The sequence below is a fragment of the Lagopus muta genome, chromosome 2, assembly GCF_023343835.1.
Source record: "Lagopus muta isolate bLagMut1 chromosome 2, bLagMut1 primary, whole genome shotgun sequence".
Classification (NCBI taxonomy): Eukaryota; Metazoa; Chordata; class Aves; order Galliformes; family Phasianidae; genus Lagopus; species Lagopus muta.
In genome coordinates, this window is record NC_064434.1 from 79,165,411 (window position 1) to 79,189,926 (window position 24,516).

The 24,516-nt window shown below is 37.0% G+C and overlaps 1 protein-coding gene across 6 annotated transcripts in view; it reads left to right on the forward strand.

Moving 5' to 3' along the window:
• The window catches only part of LTBP1 (latent transforming growth factor beta binding protein 1), a 181,009-nt gene that overhangs the window by 83,006 nt on the left and 73,487 nt on the right, over positions 1 to 24,516 (forward strand). For all 6 annotated transcript variants that reach the window (XM_048937549.1, XM_048937545.1, XM_048937546.1 and 3 more), the window contains 3 exons: positions 2,490 to 2,767; positions 13,192 to 13,294; positions 18,022 to 18,093. In XM_048937549.1, coding sequence (XP_048793506.1) covers positions 2,490 to 2,767; positions 13,192 to 13,294; positions 18,022 to 18,093 — 453 coding nt within the window. The remainder of the gene's footprint in view (positions 1 to 2,489; positions 2,768 to 13,191; positions 13,295 to 18,021; positions 18,094 to 24,516) is intronic.

Sequence of the window (24,516 nt, forward strand, 5' to 3'; positions counted from 1 at the left end):
AGGGAGTCCATGATATCATTCAATTATACAGAACTGTCTTTCCAGATAGTATAACCAATGTCAAAGGAACAAAAGAAAAAAAGAAAAAAGGTTTTTCTACTACTACATAAATGCTGTAAAGAAGGTGGTGGAAATAGTTTCCAGTGACATGTTCAAGTATTAGTCCCTAAAGCTCTCCGGAGTGTTTCTCACTAGAAATGGGGTATGGTGGTGTGGGGAAGGACAGAAACACATTTAGGAGCACAGAAATTTATTTCTGTGGCTGTTTAACTCCAGATCAGATTATTGTAGACAAAATGTTGAAACATAAAAGTACTCTTTAAAATTTTCAGATTTAGAGTGCCTGTCTTAAAAACACAAAATAGATCTCTCATCGCTTAGGAGTCTAACCTCTTAAATATTTTTCCTGTCCCTCAATTCCACATTAGAACTATCAACAGTTAAAAATGTTTGCTTCCCTTTTACATTCCTAAATGAGGGTGTTGTAGGGAGGAATGGCTAATTTCGTTCAAGAAAAGTGCAAAACATTTCATCCTGAAATGGCTAATAGAAATCAAAATTAATCAGCAGATCTGTGCAGCAGTTCAAAACCTGGAGAGGAGATCTGTGATAATGCTGCTTGGGAATCATAGAATGGTTTGGGTTGGAGGGGACCTTTAAGATCATGTAGTTCCAACCCCCTGCTGCAGGCAGGGACACCTCCATCTAGACCAGGCTGCTCACAGCCCCATCCAGCCTGGCCTTGAGAACATCTCCAGGGAGGGGGCATCTACAACCTCTCACAGTTCCGGTGTCTCATCATTCTCACAGTAAAGAATTTCTTCCTAATATCTAGTCTAAATCTACTCTCTTCCAGTTTAAAACCCGGCAGATATGCCAGGCAGAAAAGCTAGTGAAAGAGATCCCTTTCATACATAAAACAGTTATGATTTGGAATACAGATAATGATTTAGTATTAGTTATGTTCTTATCACAGGTAAACTATTCTCACTTGAATCACCCTTCAAAAGCCATCTTCCCTAGTAGAATTAGAAAGGCTTCACTACTTCTCCTTCTGAATCTTCATGCATTTACCTGAAATAGATCTCACTTAGCTTAAATTTTGATTTAGGTTGTTTTCTGCTACAAGCAAGGTTTGAAGAGCCAGTAAGACCCTGAAGCCATATTTTCCTGACTTAATACTACCTTCTTATTGGTGTTGCTCTTGGGAATATTCTGAAGGTTTTCCTAAATGCAGAACAAAGTAGACATAAATTTGGGGGTCTTTCTTTTTTTGTTCCTTTTTTTCGGTTTGTTGGCTTTGTTTGTTTGTTTTCCCTAAGAATAACTATAAGAGACCAGTTAATACTGAAAATATGCCTGGTAAAATCAAAATAATGTGAGAAGAAGAAATTCTACAAAATAATATTATTACAAAACAGCTAAGATAAATGAAGTATGCTTTCCAAGAAATGAAGCTGTGAGGGTGAAATTTGTGAGATGTAAAAATATCTAGATGAGTTTAAAAGAGCAAGGAGGAAATTCAAAAGACTCAGCAATCCAGTATGCATTTTAGAGGAAGTAATGTCATGACATTTGTCTGTTGTCGAAGCAGTCTGATGTTTAGTTATTGACTGGCCTCAATTTGGTCTATGCAGTACTTGCTGACCAGAGAGCTCTAACCAGACACAGTAAATGTTAACTTTGTTATTCAACTTACTAACAGTAAAACTTCTTACATATTTCTTTCCCTTATCCTCTCCCAAACTACTCAACTGAGTTGAATGTTTTAAGGACATTTTTGTTTCAATGAAAAGAGGCTTGAGGCTCGTAAACAGACCAATGCACACTAAATGTTCAGAGGTTCTCAATCTATAACTAGAATTAAAACTACGACCATGTAATACATACATATATATATATCTGAAAAACATTTCCTCCCTCTTTATCTGCCAAATCCTGGATTCAAAGTTTAGTGATGGGAGTGGTGGTTTTAGATATTGAGATGCTGGCAGCCATTGCAGGGGCAAACTCCAGACTTGGCAGGTATATAAAGGTGAAGAAATGAAATCTGAAGCGTTTTCTGTGTTCCAGAGAAAGATCATAGATCTGAAAAAGACAATAAAACTTACTATATATCCAAAAATAACCTGGTAGAATTTGAATTTTGGAACTTTGAATGAGATTCTTTCTACGCATTATGACCACAAATCTTAATCTCGCACCAGTCAGTTTGACATCCATGTTTATGTAGCAGCCTTTACAGTCCTATAATGTCTTTCTTTTCTCCGTGAAGTTTTCGTTTTCTTGCTTTGTAAATCAGACTGTATGCATTCATTCACCCTTCCTTCTAATCCCAAACTTTGAGGGTTGTCTACATTTTTGTCTCGTTAAATCAATTCATCCAAATTCTGATGTACAAAAAAGAGATGTCTTAGAGGTGCCTGGGATCTATTTTATGTATGTATTTTACTACTAACTTTTCTGTGTTTTTCTTTCAATTATTTTAGTGAAGTTCCCTCCTAACATAGTGAATATCCATGTGAAACATCCCCCTGAAGCTTCAGTTCAGATCCATCAAGTTTCAAGAATTGACAGTGCATCAACAGGACAAAAATCGAAAGTACCTCAGCCAGGACATCCACAGGTCTCTTACCAAGGTCTTCCATATCAGAAGACCCAGAAAGGACATGCTACTTACACAAATCAACAACCCATTCCTCATGTGTTTCCTGTTTCAGTTAAAACTCAGCTTGGACGCTGCTTCCAGGAGACTATTGGAACACAGGTAAGAAATATCTGCTTAGGTTTTTGAGACAAATGCCTTTAAAACAACACTATGAAAGACTGAAATAATTCTGCCAGGCTTGATGGGTTCCTGGGAAGTATGATCTGGGTAGTGATTGGCAACCCCATCCACAACAGGGCAGGGGAGGGGGATTGGAATTAGACAGTATTTGGGGTTTCTTCCAACCCAAGCCATTTTGTGATTCTGTATGATTCTTCATCAACTACAGGGATAAGATGCATTTGACTATCCTTTCTCAAAAGAAAATTCTTTTGAGAATAAACTGTAAAATAGTTTAGAAAGTAACATTGTTCTGAAACCTGCTGTTCTTTCAAGAGATATGTTAAGTTTCTGTAGATTTGTATCCCCCATGTTCTGATTTCAAAGTATTTTTGCTGCCTCTTCTCCATTTATGAGCCATTTTTCCAAATAAAACAATGACTCAAGTCATAGCTCTATCTCTTCTGATCAAACGTTTAAAGTTATACCATCTTCCACAGCTTGGACCGTTTTTTGCTTTAATGAGCCCAATTGCATGTGCATCTCAGCGGTCAGAGTTTATCAAGGAGTTGTAGTCTTCTCTTAAATTCCTTTTCAACAACTACCTAGGTTTGTCAGTATTATAGGCTAATGTTTTGACTCTATTTAAATGTGACCATTGAATGGAATAGAGAAATCAGGAAAGCCAACCGAGAGTTTGCTAAATCATTAAAACTTTACTTCATTTTAAAACAGTATAATCACACATACTATTTCACTCATACTTTTCAAATGACTGTTCAAAATCATATTTTCTTTCAGGCTCTTGAGCAACACAGCATTATCATATTTATATATTTCCGCATATATGTAGATATATGGATAGCTTGCAAGAATGTTAGTGAGACACCATTACCAACTGCTTATCACCTTGCCAAGGTTGAATTTTTAAGACGTAATTTTTTTATTCTCATTGTCCGCCTTCGGCATTTCTAAAAATCAGAGTTAACTTTGCATATGGAACATTAAATGCTAGTCTTCACTGTTAAATGCTTGATTTGTTATCCACAGTGTTAGTTCATACTGATGAGATCTTTGAGCTTGTCTATTTCAATAACATTAAAGCCTTAACTTGGGAGTCTGATTCTGGCAAGTTGAAGTATGTGTTCAACTGGAAGTTTATGGATTTGACTGAAAGACACTATGCCTATGTAAAAAAGTAAATCAATCCCTATTTCAAAAGAATGAGAATTCTAACAAACATGGCATTATCATGTAATGTTTTAAAATACTGCAATTAATTAATTAATGAAGATAAAATTCCTTCCTCTGAATGTTAAGCTTTGTACCTTTTATTTTTTACCTATTATGCTGGGTAAATTTCACGTCTGTTCTTTCTGGTGTGGGCACAAGGGGGATATTTCAAATATTTATCCATATCTAAAACGTGCTCTGTGCAGTACTTGTCACTCACATTGCAATGGTTTTAAAAGGGGAGGAAAGGGGAAATCTACTCGCATCATCTTCAGGCCTGACTTAGAAACCTATTAAATGCTCAGTCTTGATTTTTTCCATTGGTTTTTGTTTTTTAATACTCCCCTGAAAAACTGTGCCTTTGCAGTGCTCTCAAGAATGGAGACTGCCTCTTAGTTTAGAATAATGTGTTCCCATTTTTTACAAACTTCATTCATATTTAGGTCTCTGTCTTGGACAAGAACATAGTTAGATTTTTTTGTTATTTAATTTTATAGTTCCATTTATAAATGGAGCTGTAGGGTAGTGTTCTGTAGAGCATTTGTTTAAGACCTTGCAGAAAACATAGATTCAAGTGACTTATTCTCCTTTCAATTTTGAAATTGAAATGTTAATATGCTTTTCCTGCAGTCAGACAGTGAATATTATTTATCTGCATGTTTTAAATATACCTTTAGCTGGAAAATATGCAGTGTTATTTATTCTTACATAGGCACGTTCTAAAATAACTTGCTTTTTTTTTTTTTTTTTTTTTTTTTTTTTTTTTTTTTTAATATTGGCTTTCCTAAATACAAGTATTCTTTTTATTTGTACAGACAAGCTGCTAAATTTAGTTTTTCTTCATTAATAGCAACATGTTGCAAGATCTTTCGGGAGTTTAGACTAGATAATTCTGGTATCCTTACTTTTTCAACCATTATCAGTGTTTAGACATTTTTTTGCAGGGCGGATTGTATAGTTGGCTTGGGAAATGTTTTATTAAATATCCTGAGATCAGAGGTGATTTTATTGTCTATAGAGCAGAATGGAGTGGAAGGATGTGTGTGTGGCCTCCTGCAGGCAAATCAACCAACTTTAAAATAAGGATTAGCTGAACTTAACATTTTTAGCCTGGACCATAAGTATCAGAATCTTTACTGCTTTTTGTGTATGTGTAGCCATTTTATCATTTTATTTTTTTTTAATATTCCTTTCACTCTCCATCTTCTTTCTTGAATTTTGTTAAAATAACATTTTCTCTTTTTCTTCTTTTTTTTTTTAAATTTTTTTCCCCACAGCCTTCTGTGGAATATTCATTGTCTCTCATTGCATTCTTTCTCACCCCACCTTAGTTAAATTCCTTTAATGTGTCTTATTAAAAAGCAGTAGTCCTGAACAAACTGTAGGCCGGTTGCTGTACTCAAATCCCACAATAGCCAGGGTGTGTTTTCTGCAGTCGAATTCCAACAGAGTGCATACTGTTTAATTTAGCAACTGGAGCCATCCTGAATTGAAGCTTGGAGGACATTATGCCGCAGACAGTTGAAGAACCTCATCATATTGTCAAGCATTAGTTCACTCCTTATTCAGAACAGAAATTCTTCTAGACCTCATATTTGCTCACTTGTCTGTGGTATCACAAGTGACTATAGCCAAAAGCAGTGACCATGAGAAAAGGATACTAAAAGGTTTGTGAAAAGACAGTGGTCTATGTGCTTAGAAGGACAAAAGAGAAGGACAGTGATTGAGAGTGGCTAGATGAAATTTCCTATTTTAGTTAGAATACATAAAGAAGATTTATGTTTTCATAAATACATACACACATGTTTGTATATGTTCCTTAATTGTGACTGTTCTGTGGATTGACCTCAGCATTGGGAAATAAAATGAAGAGAGTAACTACAGAAGTAATGTTAATATTAGAATTTGGGAAAAAAAATGTCAGAAGTAAATAATCTTCTGAATGGCTTTCAACTAATGTTGATTCGCCAATTCTGGCTGCCCCTCTTTTCTCCCATCAGTGCATTTAACAAATAGTTCCCCTCTGGAAGGTGTTACAGTGATTGCTTCAGGAGAGCTTACTACGTTACATGATAGCTTACTATGTTACACCACGTACATCAGTGGTGGTTCATCAACGCTTTCCTGATAGCAACAAGATTTTTGCACAGCATAGCGTAAGCAGGCAGTTAAGGTGCAGACCAGAAAGTGATTGTTGTTGTAAAACAGCAGGGGTCAAACTTGTTCCTGAACTCCTTGTTGTGTGTAAAATGATGTTGAGAAGTTATAGACCTGGAGTTAGAAAACAAATACGACAGGAGCGATAGGATAAAAACGCTACATCAGATGGAGAGCAGTTGAGTTGTGGTCAGCACTGTAAGCTTCTGTGCCTTCCATAAGGACATGGTGTTCTGCAAGGTTCTGTACTGCCAGGCATACTGTGTTTCTGAAACATGGAGTCATCCTCAAGCACTGATTTGTAAAATTGTATTTAAAAAGCAAGTGAATAAGGGTGGTTCAATTTCTTTTTCTTTCTTAGTTCTTCCTCTTCAGCTGCTTTTGACTGTAATTCTAATACATATGCTTTTGTTATGACACAGGATATCTTTCCCAAAGTACTTCTACGTTGTCAGCAGTGCACCTAATAACAAGTGTTATGTTAATCTCAAATGCCATTAAATTTGCTTTATGAGTGCTTTGCTTTTAAATTGAGGAAAGAAAGCAGATACCTACTATCTACTGAAATTTATATAAAGAGAAGTAAGCTGATGTTTTCTAACCTTGGGTACACTTTGAGTCTGTTAAAATTTTTCTTGCATTTTTTAATGGTTCCTACATTTCAGTATTTTGGCTGGTTTTTTTTTTGTTTGTTCGTTTGTCTTCTCAGAATTGTTTTGGTCTCTCTTTTGCATAACTATGAAGAGGAGGGTGTTTTTTGCAAAACAGCTAGGAATTGTAGAAGCTGATTCCAGATTTCTCTAAGGCGAGACTCTTTATGGCTGTTTTTCTTAAATATCTGTTTTACTTAAGGAGACTTCTGGTATAACTTCAAAACAAAATAATTATTTTCTTTTTAATTCTGAAGAAAGACTGATTTTAATATCCTTGCCTGGATGGAAGCAACATTCCAAAACGCCCAGACGAGACACTGTCTAGGAAACCAGCTCTGCTATATTTGTTCATTCCTCTTTCCTGTCTCTCAGTTGTACTGACGCAGTTGCAGAGAATGTATGGTCCACTCTCTGAAATGGTCACAGAAATCATTTCAGTTAATAATGCTCTCTTCTGACCCTCTTTTTGGGGATTGTATTAAATTCAGATCAACTGCATACCACAGTTTTCAGGTGACATGTTGTACCCCTTGTTTGTCAGTGGTTTAATGAATGATGCTTTGTGGTGTCTTGCAAAATGCCGTGAAAAGTGTTGTAGAAAAGATCTGCACTTATTATGACCCCATTGAGTAGGGAACCTGAATTAGAGTTGTTCTGGTATTATGAGGCAAGGCTTAGTATATTATGATAAAACATTGAAATATCCTATTAAAGAAAACCAAAATGTATCATTTATAGCAGACAAGAGAAGCATCTTTTTGATAGTTATACATATGCATTCAGATATGTTTCAAGGGCTGCTTTGTTCTGAACAGCAACAAATATGTTTGATAAGCAGAAGTCAGTTGATCAGCATTTTTGTGGGATACATTTTAATGAAAATTGTTTCTTTTTCAGTAATGCCTCTTACAGGAAACATTTATCTTGATTTGAGCAACCCCCCTCCTCTCTGCTGTTGGAGTTGGTAAAATACAAAATCACACAAGCGATAGGTGACAGCCAGAAAAACTTAGGAACTGTCAGTGCTGTATCAGTGCTGTATCACCATAAATTCTGACTGCAAATCATCAGGCGTTTACTTAACTTGGTTGACATGAGGACACACAGTGACCGTGTACTGAACTTAGAGAGCACGCACACACTTTTTAGGAGCAGAACTTAGATCACTGCTGAGTAGCAAAGTATGTTGATTGTTTTTAGTGAGTGACCTAATCTTATCTGTCCCTACTGTATGCAGTATGTTCATAGCACATGTAGTCTGGAGGTGATGACAGTAGTAATATGCCAACTGAAGTTATTCACTCAGCCATAAGAATGCCCCTCGTGAACTTCAGATTTAATAAAATGTTTGCTTTGCAGGTAAATTTCAGAATTTTTTTTTTATTTTTTTATTTTTTTATTTTTTGACAACTGTATGAAATAAACTTCTGTATTTGTATTCTTAAGGCAAGAAAAAAATGATGGAAGTAAAATTTTCTGCTCCATTTTGGTGCTTTTTCTCCTAAAGCACTTCTAAAGTACTTTTTTTTCTTTAGAATAGTCTTAAAAATACCATCTCATAAAATAAAATAACTGTCTGGAATTCCTTGAAGCTCATGGTTTGGCTTCTGAAGTTTTTAAACAAATAGACTGTCAGAAATCAGTGTGGATTCATTTGCAGGATTGATGCTTCATTCACAATGGATTTTTTGCAAAATCAATACCCCGAAGTATCAGGAGATTAAAAGATGTATGAGATACCAGAAACACCAAACATTGTTCTAATTACTCGAATAAAAGAAAGCTGGGTGATTTTTGCTTGCCTAAGAAGAATGTTCTAGTTAAGCCAAAGCAAATTCTTTACCAGTTCTTTTAGAAAGTCTGGAAGCATTTAAGTTCTCTCCTCTGCTTTTGAGACAATGGCTGCTAGTGTGCCAGTGCTACAGCGGATAATGCTCTTCATTTGTATCAACCTGTCACTCAGCTTATGGTCAGTACGCTAATTAAGTGTGTTTGTTAATTGTTTCAGTAATAGGGTTTATTGAGTTTGGGGTTTCCTACGCTTTTTGTAATACCTATAGGAAAAAAAAAAAAGGGAGAAAGAAGTAACAATCCAAGGTCTGTGCCTGTTGAATAGTTTACAGAAAGTTAAACAGTGTATCCATTCTCTTTTGCTATTGTGGTATGTGAAATGCGGTCTTTGGAGCTGAATCCCAGAGTCATTAGCTATTAACTCGGGCAAAGCACCTATCGATTTCAATCATAGTTAATCATGTGACACTCCTTTATTTATGCCTGTATTGTGGTTTTAACTAATAGCTCGTGACAGGGATTTGTAGATGGGTCACGCAGGAGTGAGAGTCTCAGGAAACCTTCTGGTCCTTTATCAGAGCCCTTTGCGACTGTCCTGACACTAATTGCTGGACTGGGCTCCCTACTGCACTTCAACAGGAGCTGAATACATTCCTCCTACTGCCTTAGCGGGGGGATTTCGAGGATGTAATCCTTCCTTTTCCCAAGCATTGGAAAAGATATTAGTAGTGGTGCACAACTCAAGTACTGTTAGCACCGTGGAGGTGGGACAGACGCTGGACAAGGGAACAAAGAGGTGATGTGGCTTGGGGTTGCCTTTGTGCACCAGCACAGGGTCAGCCAGAATTCCAGTCGAACAGCGGGAATATTTGGTACTTCCTCCGGTTATATAAAATATTGGCATAGAAGCCCAGGCACGCATGGAGAAAATATGTGGACTCGAAACAATACTTTCAGTGTCTGTGAGTGCTTTACCCTGGAAGAACTTTGTTTTATAGCAGTACCATGTGTGCTTCATAGTGCTGCTACTGCTGAGCCCCTTTCAGCACAGTTTAAGCTCTTTTATACCAATCCTTCATGTCTTTTTTACCTTTTGAGCCAATAGGAATCATGTCAAAACCATAACCTTGTGACAGATGTATCATTCATGAAAATCTGTTCTCTCTCTGTGAGGAGTTTTCCAGAAGCCCTCAGGAATAAGGCTGGATTAGTTTAAAATATGTATGGATGATGGATAGAAAGTTGTAAACCTAAGCATAGAAAATGGCGTCACCTTCATGCATAATACAAGCTATGTGCACGTGTTTAGCTTCATCGCTTATTTTAGTCCTGTGCTTATGTGTTGGAGTTGTATTGAATAGTGAGACAAACTAAAAATAGGCATGGATTCCCCCAAGTGACTTTTCCAGTCACTTGTGACTCAGAGACTGGAATAGACTTTCTGAAGAACTAATGAGTTCTTCTCAGTGGTAGGAAGTGGATAAGATTTTTGACGAGGAGAGAAATTACCTAAAAGTTCTTGAGACCTCTAGAAACAGAGCTTCAATTCAGTAATGCTTAGGGCCTGAGAAAGGGAGGAACATCGTAAGAAATTGTTACTGGCTCGGAAACAGCTTGTGCAGTGCCATGAGTATTGAGAGTGTCTGAAGTGCTGTTAGAGTTACCAGAGAAATTAGGGTTTATTAGCCGTAGAAGAATGCGCTGTTTCTGCTTGGCTTAGTACTTTACAGAGCAATCATTTTTTCTGATACATAGCTCCAAAATTACATAGGCCTCATACTACAAGGAGCCCCATGTGGCAGTTGGCTTTTCCTCGCTGGCCAGTTTCTACAATGATCTGGACGCTAACCAAATTATTATCGATTCTTCAAGCTTTAATTCACCATAGAGGCAGTGGGAGCAGCACCTTTAAACATTGCCAGTTTTTACTGACAGGACTACAAACCACAGTTGCCAGATGACTCAGACTTTGGCATCCTTATTTTTGCTCATGGTTTTTTATGGAAATTTGAAAAAGTTATGACCACGGAGATCATGATTTTCAGTAGAGTGCAAACGCTATAGCACCACACCTAAACTCAAAATAGGCTTCAGTCCATCTTCCTCCTCCTTTCCTTTTTTCCTTTCTAATTTTTAACCTTTATTTTGCCTTTCATTTACTATTGCTAGATTACACCTTTTCTATTTTAGGGGGGAGAAGAAAATACTAGTTAATGATGGCGTGTTGGCTGTCATGTCAGTGTAGTCTTGCCTCTTCATGTGCATACTGCTGGAATGTGTCCTTGAAGCTTGTGACCTTGCGAGGAGCACAGGGTGTTACGTTATCTGCCTGGCTGCCCAAAGTCTCAGTTTCTGAGATCGTAAGGGGAGGTGCAGCATCAGCCTCAATTCCTCCCACTTCTTTTCAGAGGGAGAAGGGTTGTAAAACTGAGGCACAAAGCAGGGAGGGAGAGTTGAGTAGAAATTGCTGGAGCAGGCTCTCACAAACTACCACAGAGTATGACTTGAGTCTAAGAGGTTCCTACTGGGGAGAAGCAGTACCTGCTCTTTGAAAGGAGTTTAGCGGATGTAAATAAAGTAGAACAGTCTTCTGAGAGCACCCTCACTTCGCATGTAACTTGAAAAGAGCAGTGTTGTGTAAAGGCGTAATGTGTATTCTATACTTTTTTTTTTTTAGTTTAGTTTTTTTAATTGGAGGAGACATTATTAGTAATCCTCAGCTAGTTCCCATTTTGAGAAGAGCTGAGGTGCTGCAGCAGACTGGAGGTGTGCAGAATTCCCTCTTCTCACACCTTGCCTGCCTTTGTGCCTGACTGAGAGATGCTTCTGAAATCAGATCGGAGTGTAACTGAAAGATCAGAAATGGTCAGTGATGTACTAATCCTGCCAGTTCTCAAGTAGCAGAGAGCAAGATAGCCCAAAAGTTTTGCTCAGATAGTGCATGCCTGGGCCTACATCTGAAAAGCATAGATATGTTACTGCTTTAACATTGCCAAATACAATCCAGGATACAATTGTTTTTCCCTAGGAGCATGGGAAAATTTCGGACAAGACCATCTGCAGATGGTCGCATGAAAGCAGGCTTCTACAGAGTATCTTCTAACCTGTCCAGGTGCTCTGTTCTTTCTGCTGTGCATGTATCATCTCCAAATGTGGCTCAAGGCACAAATGGTGCTACCACCTATTATATAGGTATGATGGGCAGAGGCACACAGTAACTTTGCTGAAGTTGCTCTGGTACTAAAACTCCATCTCATATAGGAGGCTTGGGCAGATGATGCTCCTGGCTGCTCAAACATGAGTTATTTGATGTTTAAATTATGCTGCTTTCACTTTGTTGCTGAGATATTCCACAATATTCCTAGGGAATGTGTGAGAAAGGGGCTGAGAGGATGCTTGGAATGGTACCTTGCCAGTCCTCCCCATAGGAAGAGGGAACCCACTGATATGTTAGAGCTCTGTACTGTATGGTGGCCTACTGTCCTGCTGGTATTCAAACTGTGAAGCCTTATAGAGTAACTTTGTACTTCAGGAACATCAGTGACCTATGAGCATTTGCATACTAGAAGAACTTTAGGAAGCTGAGAAGAAGCATGCATCTCCACTACCGAGTGACAGGGTTATCAGTAGAAGTGAATGCAACCACAAGGCCATGCAGCCTGTGCTGGAGGACAAGACAGCTATCTTAAGCTGAAAAATAAACACCAGTGGTCATTTGGTTCAGAGGTTTTTATATTTAGTCAGGAAGAAAAGTTAGATCAGGGAAGGTTCATTCACTCTAGTGCAAATTCACACTTCAACGCATTTGAATTATTTCCTGCAATGCCTATTTATATCAGTATTTGCTTTTAAAGTGCACCTGTTATGCACTTCTCTCACGCTTTGAGTGCTTTGATTTTGAACCTAGTTGACAAGTGTAGATGTACTTCTTAATGTCTTTATCTCTCATAGAGAAATACATTTTAACTTTGTTTCTTAATCAGGAAAAAAATACAGGAAGTGATTGGCTTAGAAATGATTGCAAGATCAGTTTAAATATTTGCACGAAGCATTTTGAGTAATGCATCTCACTAACTTTGACAAGAGTCATGTATTCCTTAATTCTTCGTTATCTGAATAGCAGAATCTTATGTAATAATTTGGCAATTTTCAGTAACAGTCACAAACATTAAACATAAGTTAACAGAAAGTCGAGCCTTATTAACATAGGAAATAACAATATAGAAATCAGTTATACTCTTTAAAATAATACTTTTTTAAGCGAGTAATTTATTTAAAATAATGTACATGGCTTTCGAAAAAGCAGAGGAGGACAGTTTTGTGACGAAGAATAATATACTATCTATTTTCTTCTCTTTTATCTTCCTTTTGAGTTTGAAGCAGAAGAGGGTAATAATATAACCAAACCTGCTCATTCCTGTGCAGAGAGCCATTCATGGGCATTGTTTAAACTTGGCTAAGAGCTCTAGTCATCTGTTGGTGCCTCAGTTACAAGAAGCTGACCCAAGATGATTGAAAGAGAAACATGATCCTACAGGTGAGTATCATGCAACAGCACTAACCTGAATATTCTTTACCCAACTTTTCCAGTGTGGCAAAGCACTTCCTGGTCTTTCAAAGCAAGAAGACTGCTGTGGAACAGTGGGTACTTCCTGGGGTTTTAACAAATGCCAGAAGTGTCCCAAGAAGCCATGTAAGTGTTTCTTTGTTGTTATTCTCTGGACAAGTTTGTAACTTCTTTTCTCAAGTAGTAGTTGCTATTTTTGTTTTGTTTTGTTTTGGTTTTTTTTTTTTGTGGGAGGAAAAGAAAAAGAACGTAGTAGAGAGAACACACCATGCTTTGATTAGGGGCAGGTTGCAGAAACTGGAATTCTCTTGCATGCCAGCAGTTACAGTACGCAGGCACTCAACACAGCCAACAGTGCTAGTGTGGTTGTGGTTTTTTCTTTTTTTCTTGCTTCCTCTTCTTCCTCTTAGGCAATGATGCACTGTTGCATTTTTCTCAAGAAGGGTAATGACATTGAGTCATCTTGCCTCTTCCAGCTGGATTTATTTATTTTTTTTAAAAAGTCTGCACAGAAATTTTAAATTATAGAGGCGCCAGTTACTGGTTGGAGTGAATGCAATGACCTCCTGAGACTGCGGATGAACTTTCAAGTTTGGAGCCAAATTTTTCTAGGCTCTAAATTATCAGTTATACATGGTTTTTTGCTCTGTTTTGGAGTATCTTCCTTGACAATTTAACTGTGACAAAGACTTTCCTCACTGGTTTGTTATGAATTGACATGATGTTATAATGAGAAAGAAATTCCAGATGATAAGTGCAGCTATCCTCTTAAACTTTTATGAATTATGCGGTTATTGCATAAAACCAGCAGTACTTCTGTCATTTATTATATTTATCACTCAATGAAAGAATAAAATGGTGAAGTTGCGAACGGAGTTAGATCCCTGTTAACAGGCCCAAAAGTGGCGCAAGAAGCTGCAGTCATTATCTAGGTCTCCAAGGCCACTGTTACTCCTACAGATGGCTACTTCCTATAGAAGTACTCCTTCACGTATTGTGATACATGAAGCATGTTCAGTGTTTGATATTTTGGAAAGGTACTATTGTCCACAAGTCTAATGTAATAAATATAACCCCAGAAGAAAATTTACTTTGACTTCCACTTCTCTGGCTTCTCCTTCCACAGAAGAGCCTGCACGACTTTATGAAACATGAAAATTTTATGTTTTGGAGTATGTTTACCTTCTGCTTTGCTTCCAAAAGAGAGCATACTTGGGGTAAATTTCTGAATGTCCCTGTTAGTAAATTGCTCACAGGGACATTCCTTTTGTATTAGTGTAACATCACTATGAATTGTGAAATGTGTCCCGATTTTATAGCTTTCTCTAAATGTGTAGCAATTTAATTACAGCTAAAAGTTTTGTTCATTAGAAGTATGTGGATGTGCAGAATGTATTGCCTAGTAGATTCAGATTTGCCTCTGGAAAATTGCCCATGGCAGCAGGGTTGGAACTAGATGATCTCTAAGATCCCTCCAACTCAAACCATTCTGTGATTCTAAGAACTAATATAAATTTTCGGTGCTTAGTTCCAAGGGAAGTCCATGTCTGATTCTTCATAGCTTCAGTAAAAAACAAACTTTCCCATCCTGAAATCCACTCTGGGCAGTATGTTGTTCAGGAAGCTACATAATACCAACATGCTCTGTATGCTGTTAAAGCCAATGGGGAAACACTGGGGCAAACCACCTTTGAAATCTCGGTCTCCTAGATTCCTCCTAGAGGGTACAGAGAAATGGCTGAATGCAACTGGGATGTACAGCCCTAAAACCTCCACCAGCCTTTATCAATGCATTGAGTAATTTTTTGTAAATACTAATGAGAGGATCATTGTCCTTTTCATATAAAACCTTAGTGGCTAACGCATTTTCTCAAGATGAGGCAATTGAGAGTTCCTTCATCTGCCAGCAGAGTTTCAAGTCTACATTTTATACCTATGAGGAGATGCCTTAATCCATAAAATGAAGAAACATTTCTTGGAACAGGAATGGGAATTCAGTCTCTTTCCTGGTATTGTTAATTACTAATAGTGTGAGTTGTGCTTATCCCTGCCTTCTGACTCAATTAATTTGGAATTGTTTTTTTGAGTTGTAACTGTGATTTCAAGAGGGAACAGGGTATGTTATTACTTAGAATAACCCTGTTCTTGTGGTTAAGGTATTCCTGGAAAGTAAGGGTTTGAAATTAAGTGGGATGTGCTTCTCGTCTTTATAGGTAGGAGCTCTCACTGTACATTATCTTTCTGCCCTTCTTAGGGAGGAGGAAATGTGTGTATACTGTTTTCCACAGATTAAAATACAGTGTCATCTCCAATTACATTATATCACAAGTATGGCTGGGGAGTTGGTTGCTTTAAGAACATTCACTGACTGAACTGATCAGGAAGCTTTGATCGAAGTATCTGCAATTTATCATTATGTATCTTATTTATAAATTATTTAAGCACAATGCTGTTCAATCATGCAATAACTTTTAAAAATCTGCATGGGTGTAAATGGTAAGTTTTCAGATTTCTAACAACTTAAGTGATCAAATTTGGAGTGTTGCAGGAGTTTAAGTGATCTTACAGCATCTCAGGGTTTTATGGATGTCCAATTTGAACTTAGGCACACAACTAGAACTTTAAAATCTGGATCCAGGCCCAAGTATCCTGTATATATCCTTTAAATATCCACTGCTCAGTCAGGGACCAGTCCTGTTGCAAAGCTGAGTGCCTTGGCCTGAGACAATTCCTGCGTCTCTAAGTCTGTAGATTATTCAGTGTTACATTAAAATAAAGGAAGAATTTTTGGAGATCTCTATTTCTGCGAACTTCTACAGAAGAAGACCTTTAAAACAAACTTCATTTCTGTGTTACATGGGAAATATTATGATTGTTCAGGCTTCTTGGTAACAGTTAGTAATTATAAACAGGTTGTCTGAGTGAGTAAAGGGTAAGTAATGTAGGACTCCATCCAGTTACCACATGGATGACTAGCCATCACTTCACAAGCTTCATACACTACTATGACCTGCTTATGTTGCTGCTCTTAGTACAAGGAAGAAGAAGGCTGCCAATAAGCCACTGTTTCCTGTTCAGTGTGGGAGCAGGATGAGTAGGGATGGAGAGATTGAAGTCTCTGACCTCACTCCACCATTAAACTTTCTAGAGCAGCTGAGTCACCGTGGAAGGGAAAATGCACTGTGGCACTGGAAAAGGCCTGGCACAGATTATGGGCTGGTCTCCATGTGCAACTGGAAGAGCTCTGCTTGTACTGTGTTAGATCTACAGGGTACTACAGATTATGTCCACAAAAACTAGGTGTTTTGGTTTTAATATTAACTGAATGAGCTCTATAATGGGAAGCACGGATAAATTAGGACATAATCAGTGCAAAAATGAATCTAACTCTGACAGCATTAATGGTTAGTGTTTCACTGATGTTTTTAGACCTCACTGTACCCCTCACGATTTTAGTGTTTAACTACTTCAAAGCTTCAAGCCATTTTGAAAGTGTCACCGAATCACAGAAACACCAAGGTTGGAAAATGCATACAAAATCATCTAGTCCAACCATCCAGTCAAACTATCACCAATAGTTCTCACTAAGCCATGTCCCTCATCACATCGAAAATGTTGTTATGTTCTAATTAAGCAATTATTTGAAATAATCACAGCAATTTAAAATTACCTTACTCCAAAAACTGTTTCTCAAGATCATCACTTAAATTCTTCCAAAGCATAGGAAAAACTTTAAAACAAGTTTAAAAATGTATTTTTTGTTGTTTCCCCTTGTAATGAATTGATTTCCAGTTCTGAACTAAACTGTAGGGATAAATGTGCAGTTATGTGCAGTTCAGACATCACATGTGAAATAATGCCAAGTGAAATCGCTATCTCACTTTGTTCTAATTTGACAGTTTGTGTACACTAAGGATGTAGTGTAATGCTTTTTTTTTTTTTTTTTTTTGGCCAGCTTAACTTTTAAATTCTGACCAAATGTTGAATGTATCCTGTTGTAGCATTCAAATTATCAATTATTGACTCTTTACTGAAATCACTTTTGTGATCACGATGCCAAACATTAGATCTGTGTGTTTGCTGAAGTACTGGGTTTTGTCAAGAGCTTAGCTTATAACATGCAAAGAGGTTACTGGTCTCATTTTTATTATGCTAGAACAACTGAAGAATCAATAAGCAGTTTTCTGTAGTCTCAAAGGCAACCTTAAGTGGAGGAAAGAAACAATAAACAGAAAAAATCTATTTAACAGAACACTTTCTATTTTGTCAAAATTGAACTTTGTATTTTGCGGTGCTGTTACACTCTTGGCAGTTTCCACTGATCAGCCAATAAGTCACACAGTCTTCTAAAACTCAGAAAAATTTTTAGGTAAATCAGAGACGTGTCCCCTTTTTCTTTTTGTCTTGCTTCAGACGTTTAGTTGCTTCTGTTTCCTATGCATTTCAAAGAATTTAAATTCACTGTGGTGAAACAAAGGGTGCGCTATAATTTGTTTCACATCACACATATGTATTTTTGCTTTCCAAAGCTATTTTCACTTTTAAAAGCATTGACTTTCCAGGGTAAATCTTCAACCTTATTTTTTCTCAACATGGTATTTGTTGCAGGTTTGTAGAACTAATTATTAGAATATTTGATTTCAGTGAGGATGATTTCAAAGATGTCATCTTTTTAACTGAGAGCGAATTTGAGTGGATAATGGAAATTGTTAGCAGTAAATATGCAAAAAGATTGAATTAAGTCTACCTGTATTTGAATTTCTGCGTAGAGTTATATAATAACTTAGTTATCAGATTCTCTAAATAAGCCTACAGTTCATCAGTACTTAACTGATGTAAATTTTTTTGTTCAGCTTACCATGGATACAGTCCTATGACAGAATGCCCACAAGGCTACAAGAGGATCAATGCTACGTTTTGTCAAGGTACGACAGTGTCCACTGCTGACTGTGTTTATTTTAAGCACTGTTTTTTTGTGTGATAGATTCAATGATATTTATGACTTAGATGATTGAATCTGGTCTATTTATTTGTATTTGGGAAAAAGTGTTGGGATTGATCTATCCATGTGTGTATATATATACACACACACATTTAACTCTTTCCAAATACTGACAGTATTATGGAGTGTTCTTTGCTCCAGAATAAAAAAAAAAGTTTTAGGACTTCTGTGCATATTTTCATTTTCTTTGGTGTATGAAATGACTTCATAAGGATTTGCTTGCTTTGTTTTTCAGTTTTCATTAGAAATGCATATTCTTTCAATTGTTTTGCTAAACAGTGAGCTTTTAGACTTGCTCTGTTAAGTCAGATGGAATTCACAACAGAGATTATTTCCTATAACCATCATGCTATAGAGCATATAGAGAAAGATTATTTTGGACTTCAGAGGTGAGATGCAGATGATATTGTAGCCAGATAATGTCACTGGCAAGTGAATATGAAAAGCCAAACTACTAAGTGAGCATATAGGAAAATGTTTAATTTCTTGTGCTCTGAGAGCATGTCCTGTGGTGTTGCTCTCGAGAGAGATAGAAAGGGAAACATGAGTTCTGCTGTGGCTGATGCTGACCTGTGACCCAATTTATTAGTCATTTTTGCCACTGCAACCATGAAAAATCACCCAACAAGTAGCTGTGGAGGTGGAAAGATAAAATGGAGTAACTGGTGTTAAAGGATACACGCAGGCACTTTGGAGGTAAAGTTAATTTAACTGAAAGCTCTCTTAGCATGTGGATGAAGAAGTAGTATGTCAGCCTGCTAAAAATAAATTATTTTTAGAAAACAAAACAATATGGTTTGTGTATCACTAAACACATGATTATTTGTTGCTGCTTTCATTGCATTAAGAGAGGTGAGCTGCTATCTGAAAATTGCTCTGTCAGGCTTGTTAGCCTACCTGCTGCTCAGCTCCCTACCTAGTGGTTTACCAGTATGCAGAATTAGGGGCACTTGGAGGATTGTGAGAGAAAATTGGGTTGGATCAAAATACTGAGAAACTAAATGGAGGAGAGCTGCAAATTGCATCTCAAGAGCTTCTTCCCTGATCTGCAGAGAGATTATAACATTCTTCTAGTTAACAAAAGGGTTGGGGAGATTTTGGTGGCATCATACTGAGGATGACTGCAAAGTGAAGCAGTGGAGGTGAATATAAGGCATCCAAGGACCACCTTTTCTTATGTCAAATGAACAGGTGCTGAATATATTTCAGCCATTTCAAAACTGTCTCAGTCTGTATATTAGCTATACATTTTTTCAGAATATGTAGAAGAGGGGCTATGAAGTGTCTGAAAGGTAACATTGTGCACCTGTACCATCATACATCCCTCTGAACATGGCATCATACATCCCTCTGAACATGGTCCAGGCGAGACAGGAACTTAGGATATCTTCAGTAGTTGAGCCCAAACCTGACAGTGTACGCATGGCATTCCTGGACAGCAGCAACCCAGCAGACATTTAAAGTAGAATAGAGCATTCAGTTCTTTTTAAGATTCTCCTACCTAGTTGTTGACAAACATTACTAGATGGAAACCAAGATCCCAAATCAGGGGCTACAGACAGAAAATGGTCTGATTCCTGTGAAAGTTGCTAGAAGTAGTTTGCCAGGAAGAAAAATGTTTCCAGGAAGTTGTTTCCCAGAGCAGCGACAGGCTGACAGAGAAGGAGAACATATGTTTCTGGGTAGGAAGGAATTCAGTCTTGCCATGGTAATGTGTGGCAATAGAGCAGTACCTGAGAGGCTAGGCATTGTTCTACTGGATTTTGCTAGTTTTATCCTGACAAATTTTTGTACTAAATAACTAATATTGCAAGAAATGTTAGGCTTTAAAGAGTTTGTTTTATTTCTGCTATCATTATCCTGGAAGAAAGAGAGCCATAGACTCTGAATATAATTGTAGTCGATGCATGGAAACTTGACATGTAACATGCACAGAAATTTAACAGTTTAACCAGAGAGTGGGAGTCACATAATCCCACTAGGAAGGAGACTGATGATTAACTAAGGATGGGAACAATTTCTTAACTTTCTGGAAAGGGCAGAGGTGGTGACTGCTACAACTTTCTCACTTTGCAGTATTGAGACTTGGGTGGCTTCTCAGTAATTTACTCACCAACATACTCCGAAAATGCGGTACTAATAAGGAAGGAGTAGAGAGAAGGAATGCCCATGAAGCAAAGACAGGATTAATAGATTACCATTTTTCTCTCTGAGGGTCAGGATTTTGACCTTTGAGCAGTCATCAGGAAAACTAGCTTCATCTGTGAAAGAGCTGCTTGCAGGGTATATTTCAGTCCTGAAATGGCCATTAACGTGTGCTTCTCAACGGCAAAAATGTCCGCTTTGTGTTTATCTGAAGCAGACACACTTTTCTAAAAGAGAACGGGGCTAACGAAGAAATAGCTCTCTGTCTCAAGAACTTGAGCAAAGCAGCAGGAATAACTGTGAAGAGAAAAATGTTAAAGCTGCTGGCGAGGGAGTGTTCATTTTTTTGTAATAACCGTTATAATTAAATTGGAAAGGAGCGGCACAGCATGTTCGTATGCAAGTATACATTTTAATTAGATTATTCTTTGCTGAAAGGGTGTGCATGCTGTGCCCATGCTCAGAAAGGGCCAGCACTGCAGACCAAATAATAATGGGGATATATTTCTGAATCTTTGCCTGCAGCTTAAAGAGAGTGCTGTTTTCACCTAGATGTCATCCAACTTTCACTGCCTTTGAAAACTCCAGCCTAAAAGCCTAATTAACCATTTGTTCTACATTGGTTTTGCAGTCAAAAGCCTCCTTAGTTTACAAAGCCTGTGTGGTATAAGCGTGATTAATAACAAGATCCTGAATTTTTTTCCTTTCAAGTGAGTGAGCTAAAGTAATGAATCATTCTTCTCTCTTATGTGTATGTAGGACAACAAAGAGCCATCTGTGGGTATGTTAATTTGAACAGTTCAGTATAATTGCAATCAAGAAAGCTTTTTTCCCCTCAGTAATTATCTTTTCAATTGAATGATTTATTACATGTACACGCCTAGACGCCCTTAGGCTGTCACTGAAGACGATGCAGAGTTTATCAGAGCTGAAAGTTCTTTGTCAAAATACATATATGGTCCTATTTTCTGGTTCCCTGTTTAGAATTATACTTAGTGTTTCCTTCTTCTGCTAATGGTTTTCTTGGAAAACTGAAACAGGATGAAAAAAACAGCTGGTAAAAACAATTTGGATTACTTTTTCAGGAAACGAACGTGTGCCAATAGAGCACTTTCAAAAGTCTTATCTGGAGGACTGGAAAAATACCTGAATATTTGTTGTTTTTCAGTGAAAAGAAAGTTGAACTTTAAAGAAAAGTCCTCATTTGCTTAACATTCAATGTAAACCACTCAAAGGAACTAGTATTTATATGTTATTGGATCAAATTCTGCAATGATATGCACGGGGGACTTGAAGCTTTTTTCCCTTGATTTCATCATGATTTAAAATAAATTTTGAAGGTGTATTCTGCCCTTCTGCATTTGTCTGTAAAATACAGTAATTTTCTCTCTTTTTCACATATATGGATTTTCTTGCTTAAAGGAGACTAGCATCAAAAAATGCTAATTATTGTTGCTTAGTTACTAAGTTAACAAACTTCTTTCAAATAAGTTATTTTATTATGTTAGTATCGTGAAATAAATATATCTCCAGAAACTGGGCTGGGTTATTATTTGGACATTGATTATGTGTTTGAAACGTCTGGCTCTGCAAATTTGTGTTCCAGTAAATTCCACACAGAAGCACAAAATGATTTGGATTGATTTCTCCTGCTGTTGTTCTGTTAGCACACAGAAATCAGCAGGTCATTTCCTAGAATAAGAAACTGTTATTTTCCCTGTAATTTTTAAACAGTATTTTGCAAAAGTTTCATTGCCAACCAAACCTTGTTGTTTGTTTCTTTTGCCTCATCTTGTTCTCTCTAATCAGATTATTATTGAAACAATGATAATAGAACGTTATATATTTCTTGAAATATATAATATATATATATAAATATATATATTTCTTCTGAACGTTATATATTTCTTGAAATTGAAGATTTTGTAGTGGTTTGCAATGTAAGTTACAGCTGAAACAGTGTTTTCTGAGATGTCAGTAGGTATAGTTGTAACTCAGGATTGTAAAGGGAATAAAAGATTATGCCTTCATATTGCACCTATTTGGAGACCGTTCAGTCAAGTGCCACTCCCAAGGAATTTTAAAGTACATTGAAATTGAGTAGAACTTCCCTTAAGTTATTATTCCAGCCTTAATTTATAGCTTCAGATACTGTACATATTAAAGACGTTACTGTATGAAAATCTTACTAAATATTATATTACATATTACCTATATATAATATGTAACAATATTGCATATTACTAAATAATGTTCAGTGGCTAATTGCTAAGTCATTGCTAATTCAGTCACCCAATACTTTGACAAATTCTAATCAGTATATAATTGAACTATATGGTTTGCTTTACTTTAATGCAGCAAAGTGTCTTAAGAATCTGGGGCTCTTTTTGAAAGATAGGTTGTTTGCTTTGCATCAAATGCAGATAAGGGTTTTCCATTCAGTTTTATTACTTAGTTACTTAAACAAAGGCTAGTCTGCATACCTCCAAGAGGTTTTGAAGAAATCAGAGATCTGATTTCATAGCTAAGTGTAGAGGTCCCCCTTCAGAAATTTACTTTTCCATAGTGGTTAGGCCTGGAATCAGATGTGGGCTGCAGATGTTATGACTGCTTGTGTCCTCTGGCACCCAACGCTTGTGACGGAGGATATGAGAAAGCCTACAATGCTTGTTGACTCCTTCCTAGCCACAAGTTTGTCTGAATATTTCAGTGCAGCTATCAGGTCTGTGGTGGCCTGAATAGGCTTTCTGTTTCTACAAGTTCTCTTTCTTGGTCCAGTATTTATAAGAACATCCTGGATATCAAGTTGTCCTAGCTGGAGCTGTAGCATATTTAGTTTTTATGTCCTGTCATCTGTGCGACCACTTGACTCTCAGGCAAGGAAAAAAAAATCTGACTCAGGATCATTTGAAAAAGGTCTTCTAAAATCTGTGATCAGCTGTCTTACCTTTGGACAGCTGCATGCCAATTCACTAGCTTTGCATCTTGATTTTTTTTTTTTAATTTACAAAAATAGCTTTTCTCTCAAGTTGTGTTTCTTTGATATTTCAGTCCACCTTTATTCTGAATTCTATAGTAAAAGAAAAATTGAATCTTAAGTTAAATGTTTACGCAAAGCTAATTGTTTATTTAGTACTAGCAGAAGGAACTAGATTCTTCTTTCTTATTTTTAAACCACAATGCAGAATTTTCTTACTTAAAGAGCTCAGTGAAACAAACAGGGCAAGTCAGCATTAGGGAAAGGGGGAATTTGTTTCGTAGTCAAAAAAAGCCTGAAAAGTTGTGCGGATAGAAATTATGTTCTTCTGTTTATGCACTTTGTGCATAGTGTGACTTTGAAAACCTGAACTTAACGTTGTCTTTTGAGGTGGATTTGTTGAGGTTGTTACCGAAGTCACATACCAAATACGTAAAGTAGAAAAAGCATTGTACAAAAATGAGATCATCTGTTTCATAAGGGAGATCAATTAATACTGAATGACTTCATAGTCATTGTCAGCCTTTTTTCTCAAGTTTCTATACGTCTTAATTCAATATATTGTAGAGGGTTTTTAAATCCAATTTTGATAGCTGCTACTGTCACTCAAAGTTATCAGTGCTCCTGTAAAGGTTGACTGCATTCTTCACATGAATGGCAGCAATGATTTCTTTCAAAAAACGCTGGAAAAAAAAAAAACAGAAACAAACAACAACAACAAAAATTCACAACAGGCTATCTCAGTTTATATTTGCTTTGTTATATTTTCAAAATTTGTGTAGTAACCTCTGGTTGTTTCTTGAACTTGCAGACTGTATTTCTTGTGCAAAAATATTTTCTTTAAAATGAATGCTGTAGATTTAAACCACATAGTCTCACATGATCACTGCTTTGACCAGAATGCATTAATAAACATGGACATTCAGTTCTAGAATTTTGTTTTTAACGTAAATGCTTAAGTGTGGTTAAATACTTCAAGCTGTGATGGTTTTGATGAGTATGAATTCAGTGCATTAAAAATGGAGATGAAAGAATGAATTTCATTTTGTAGGAAAGAATGTTTCAAATTCCATTTAGTCTGTGACCAAATATGGGCCTCTGTTGCTATCTGAAAAGGGTAGACAGTGTCTTTGCACCTCCAAGTGAGGTACAAGGCTGAAGAGGGAGCAGACAGCTTTACACCACCTTAGTGCTTTCTGTGATTCTGCATTAGGCCAGCTGGGT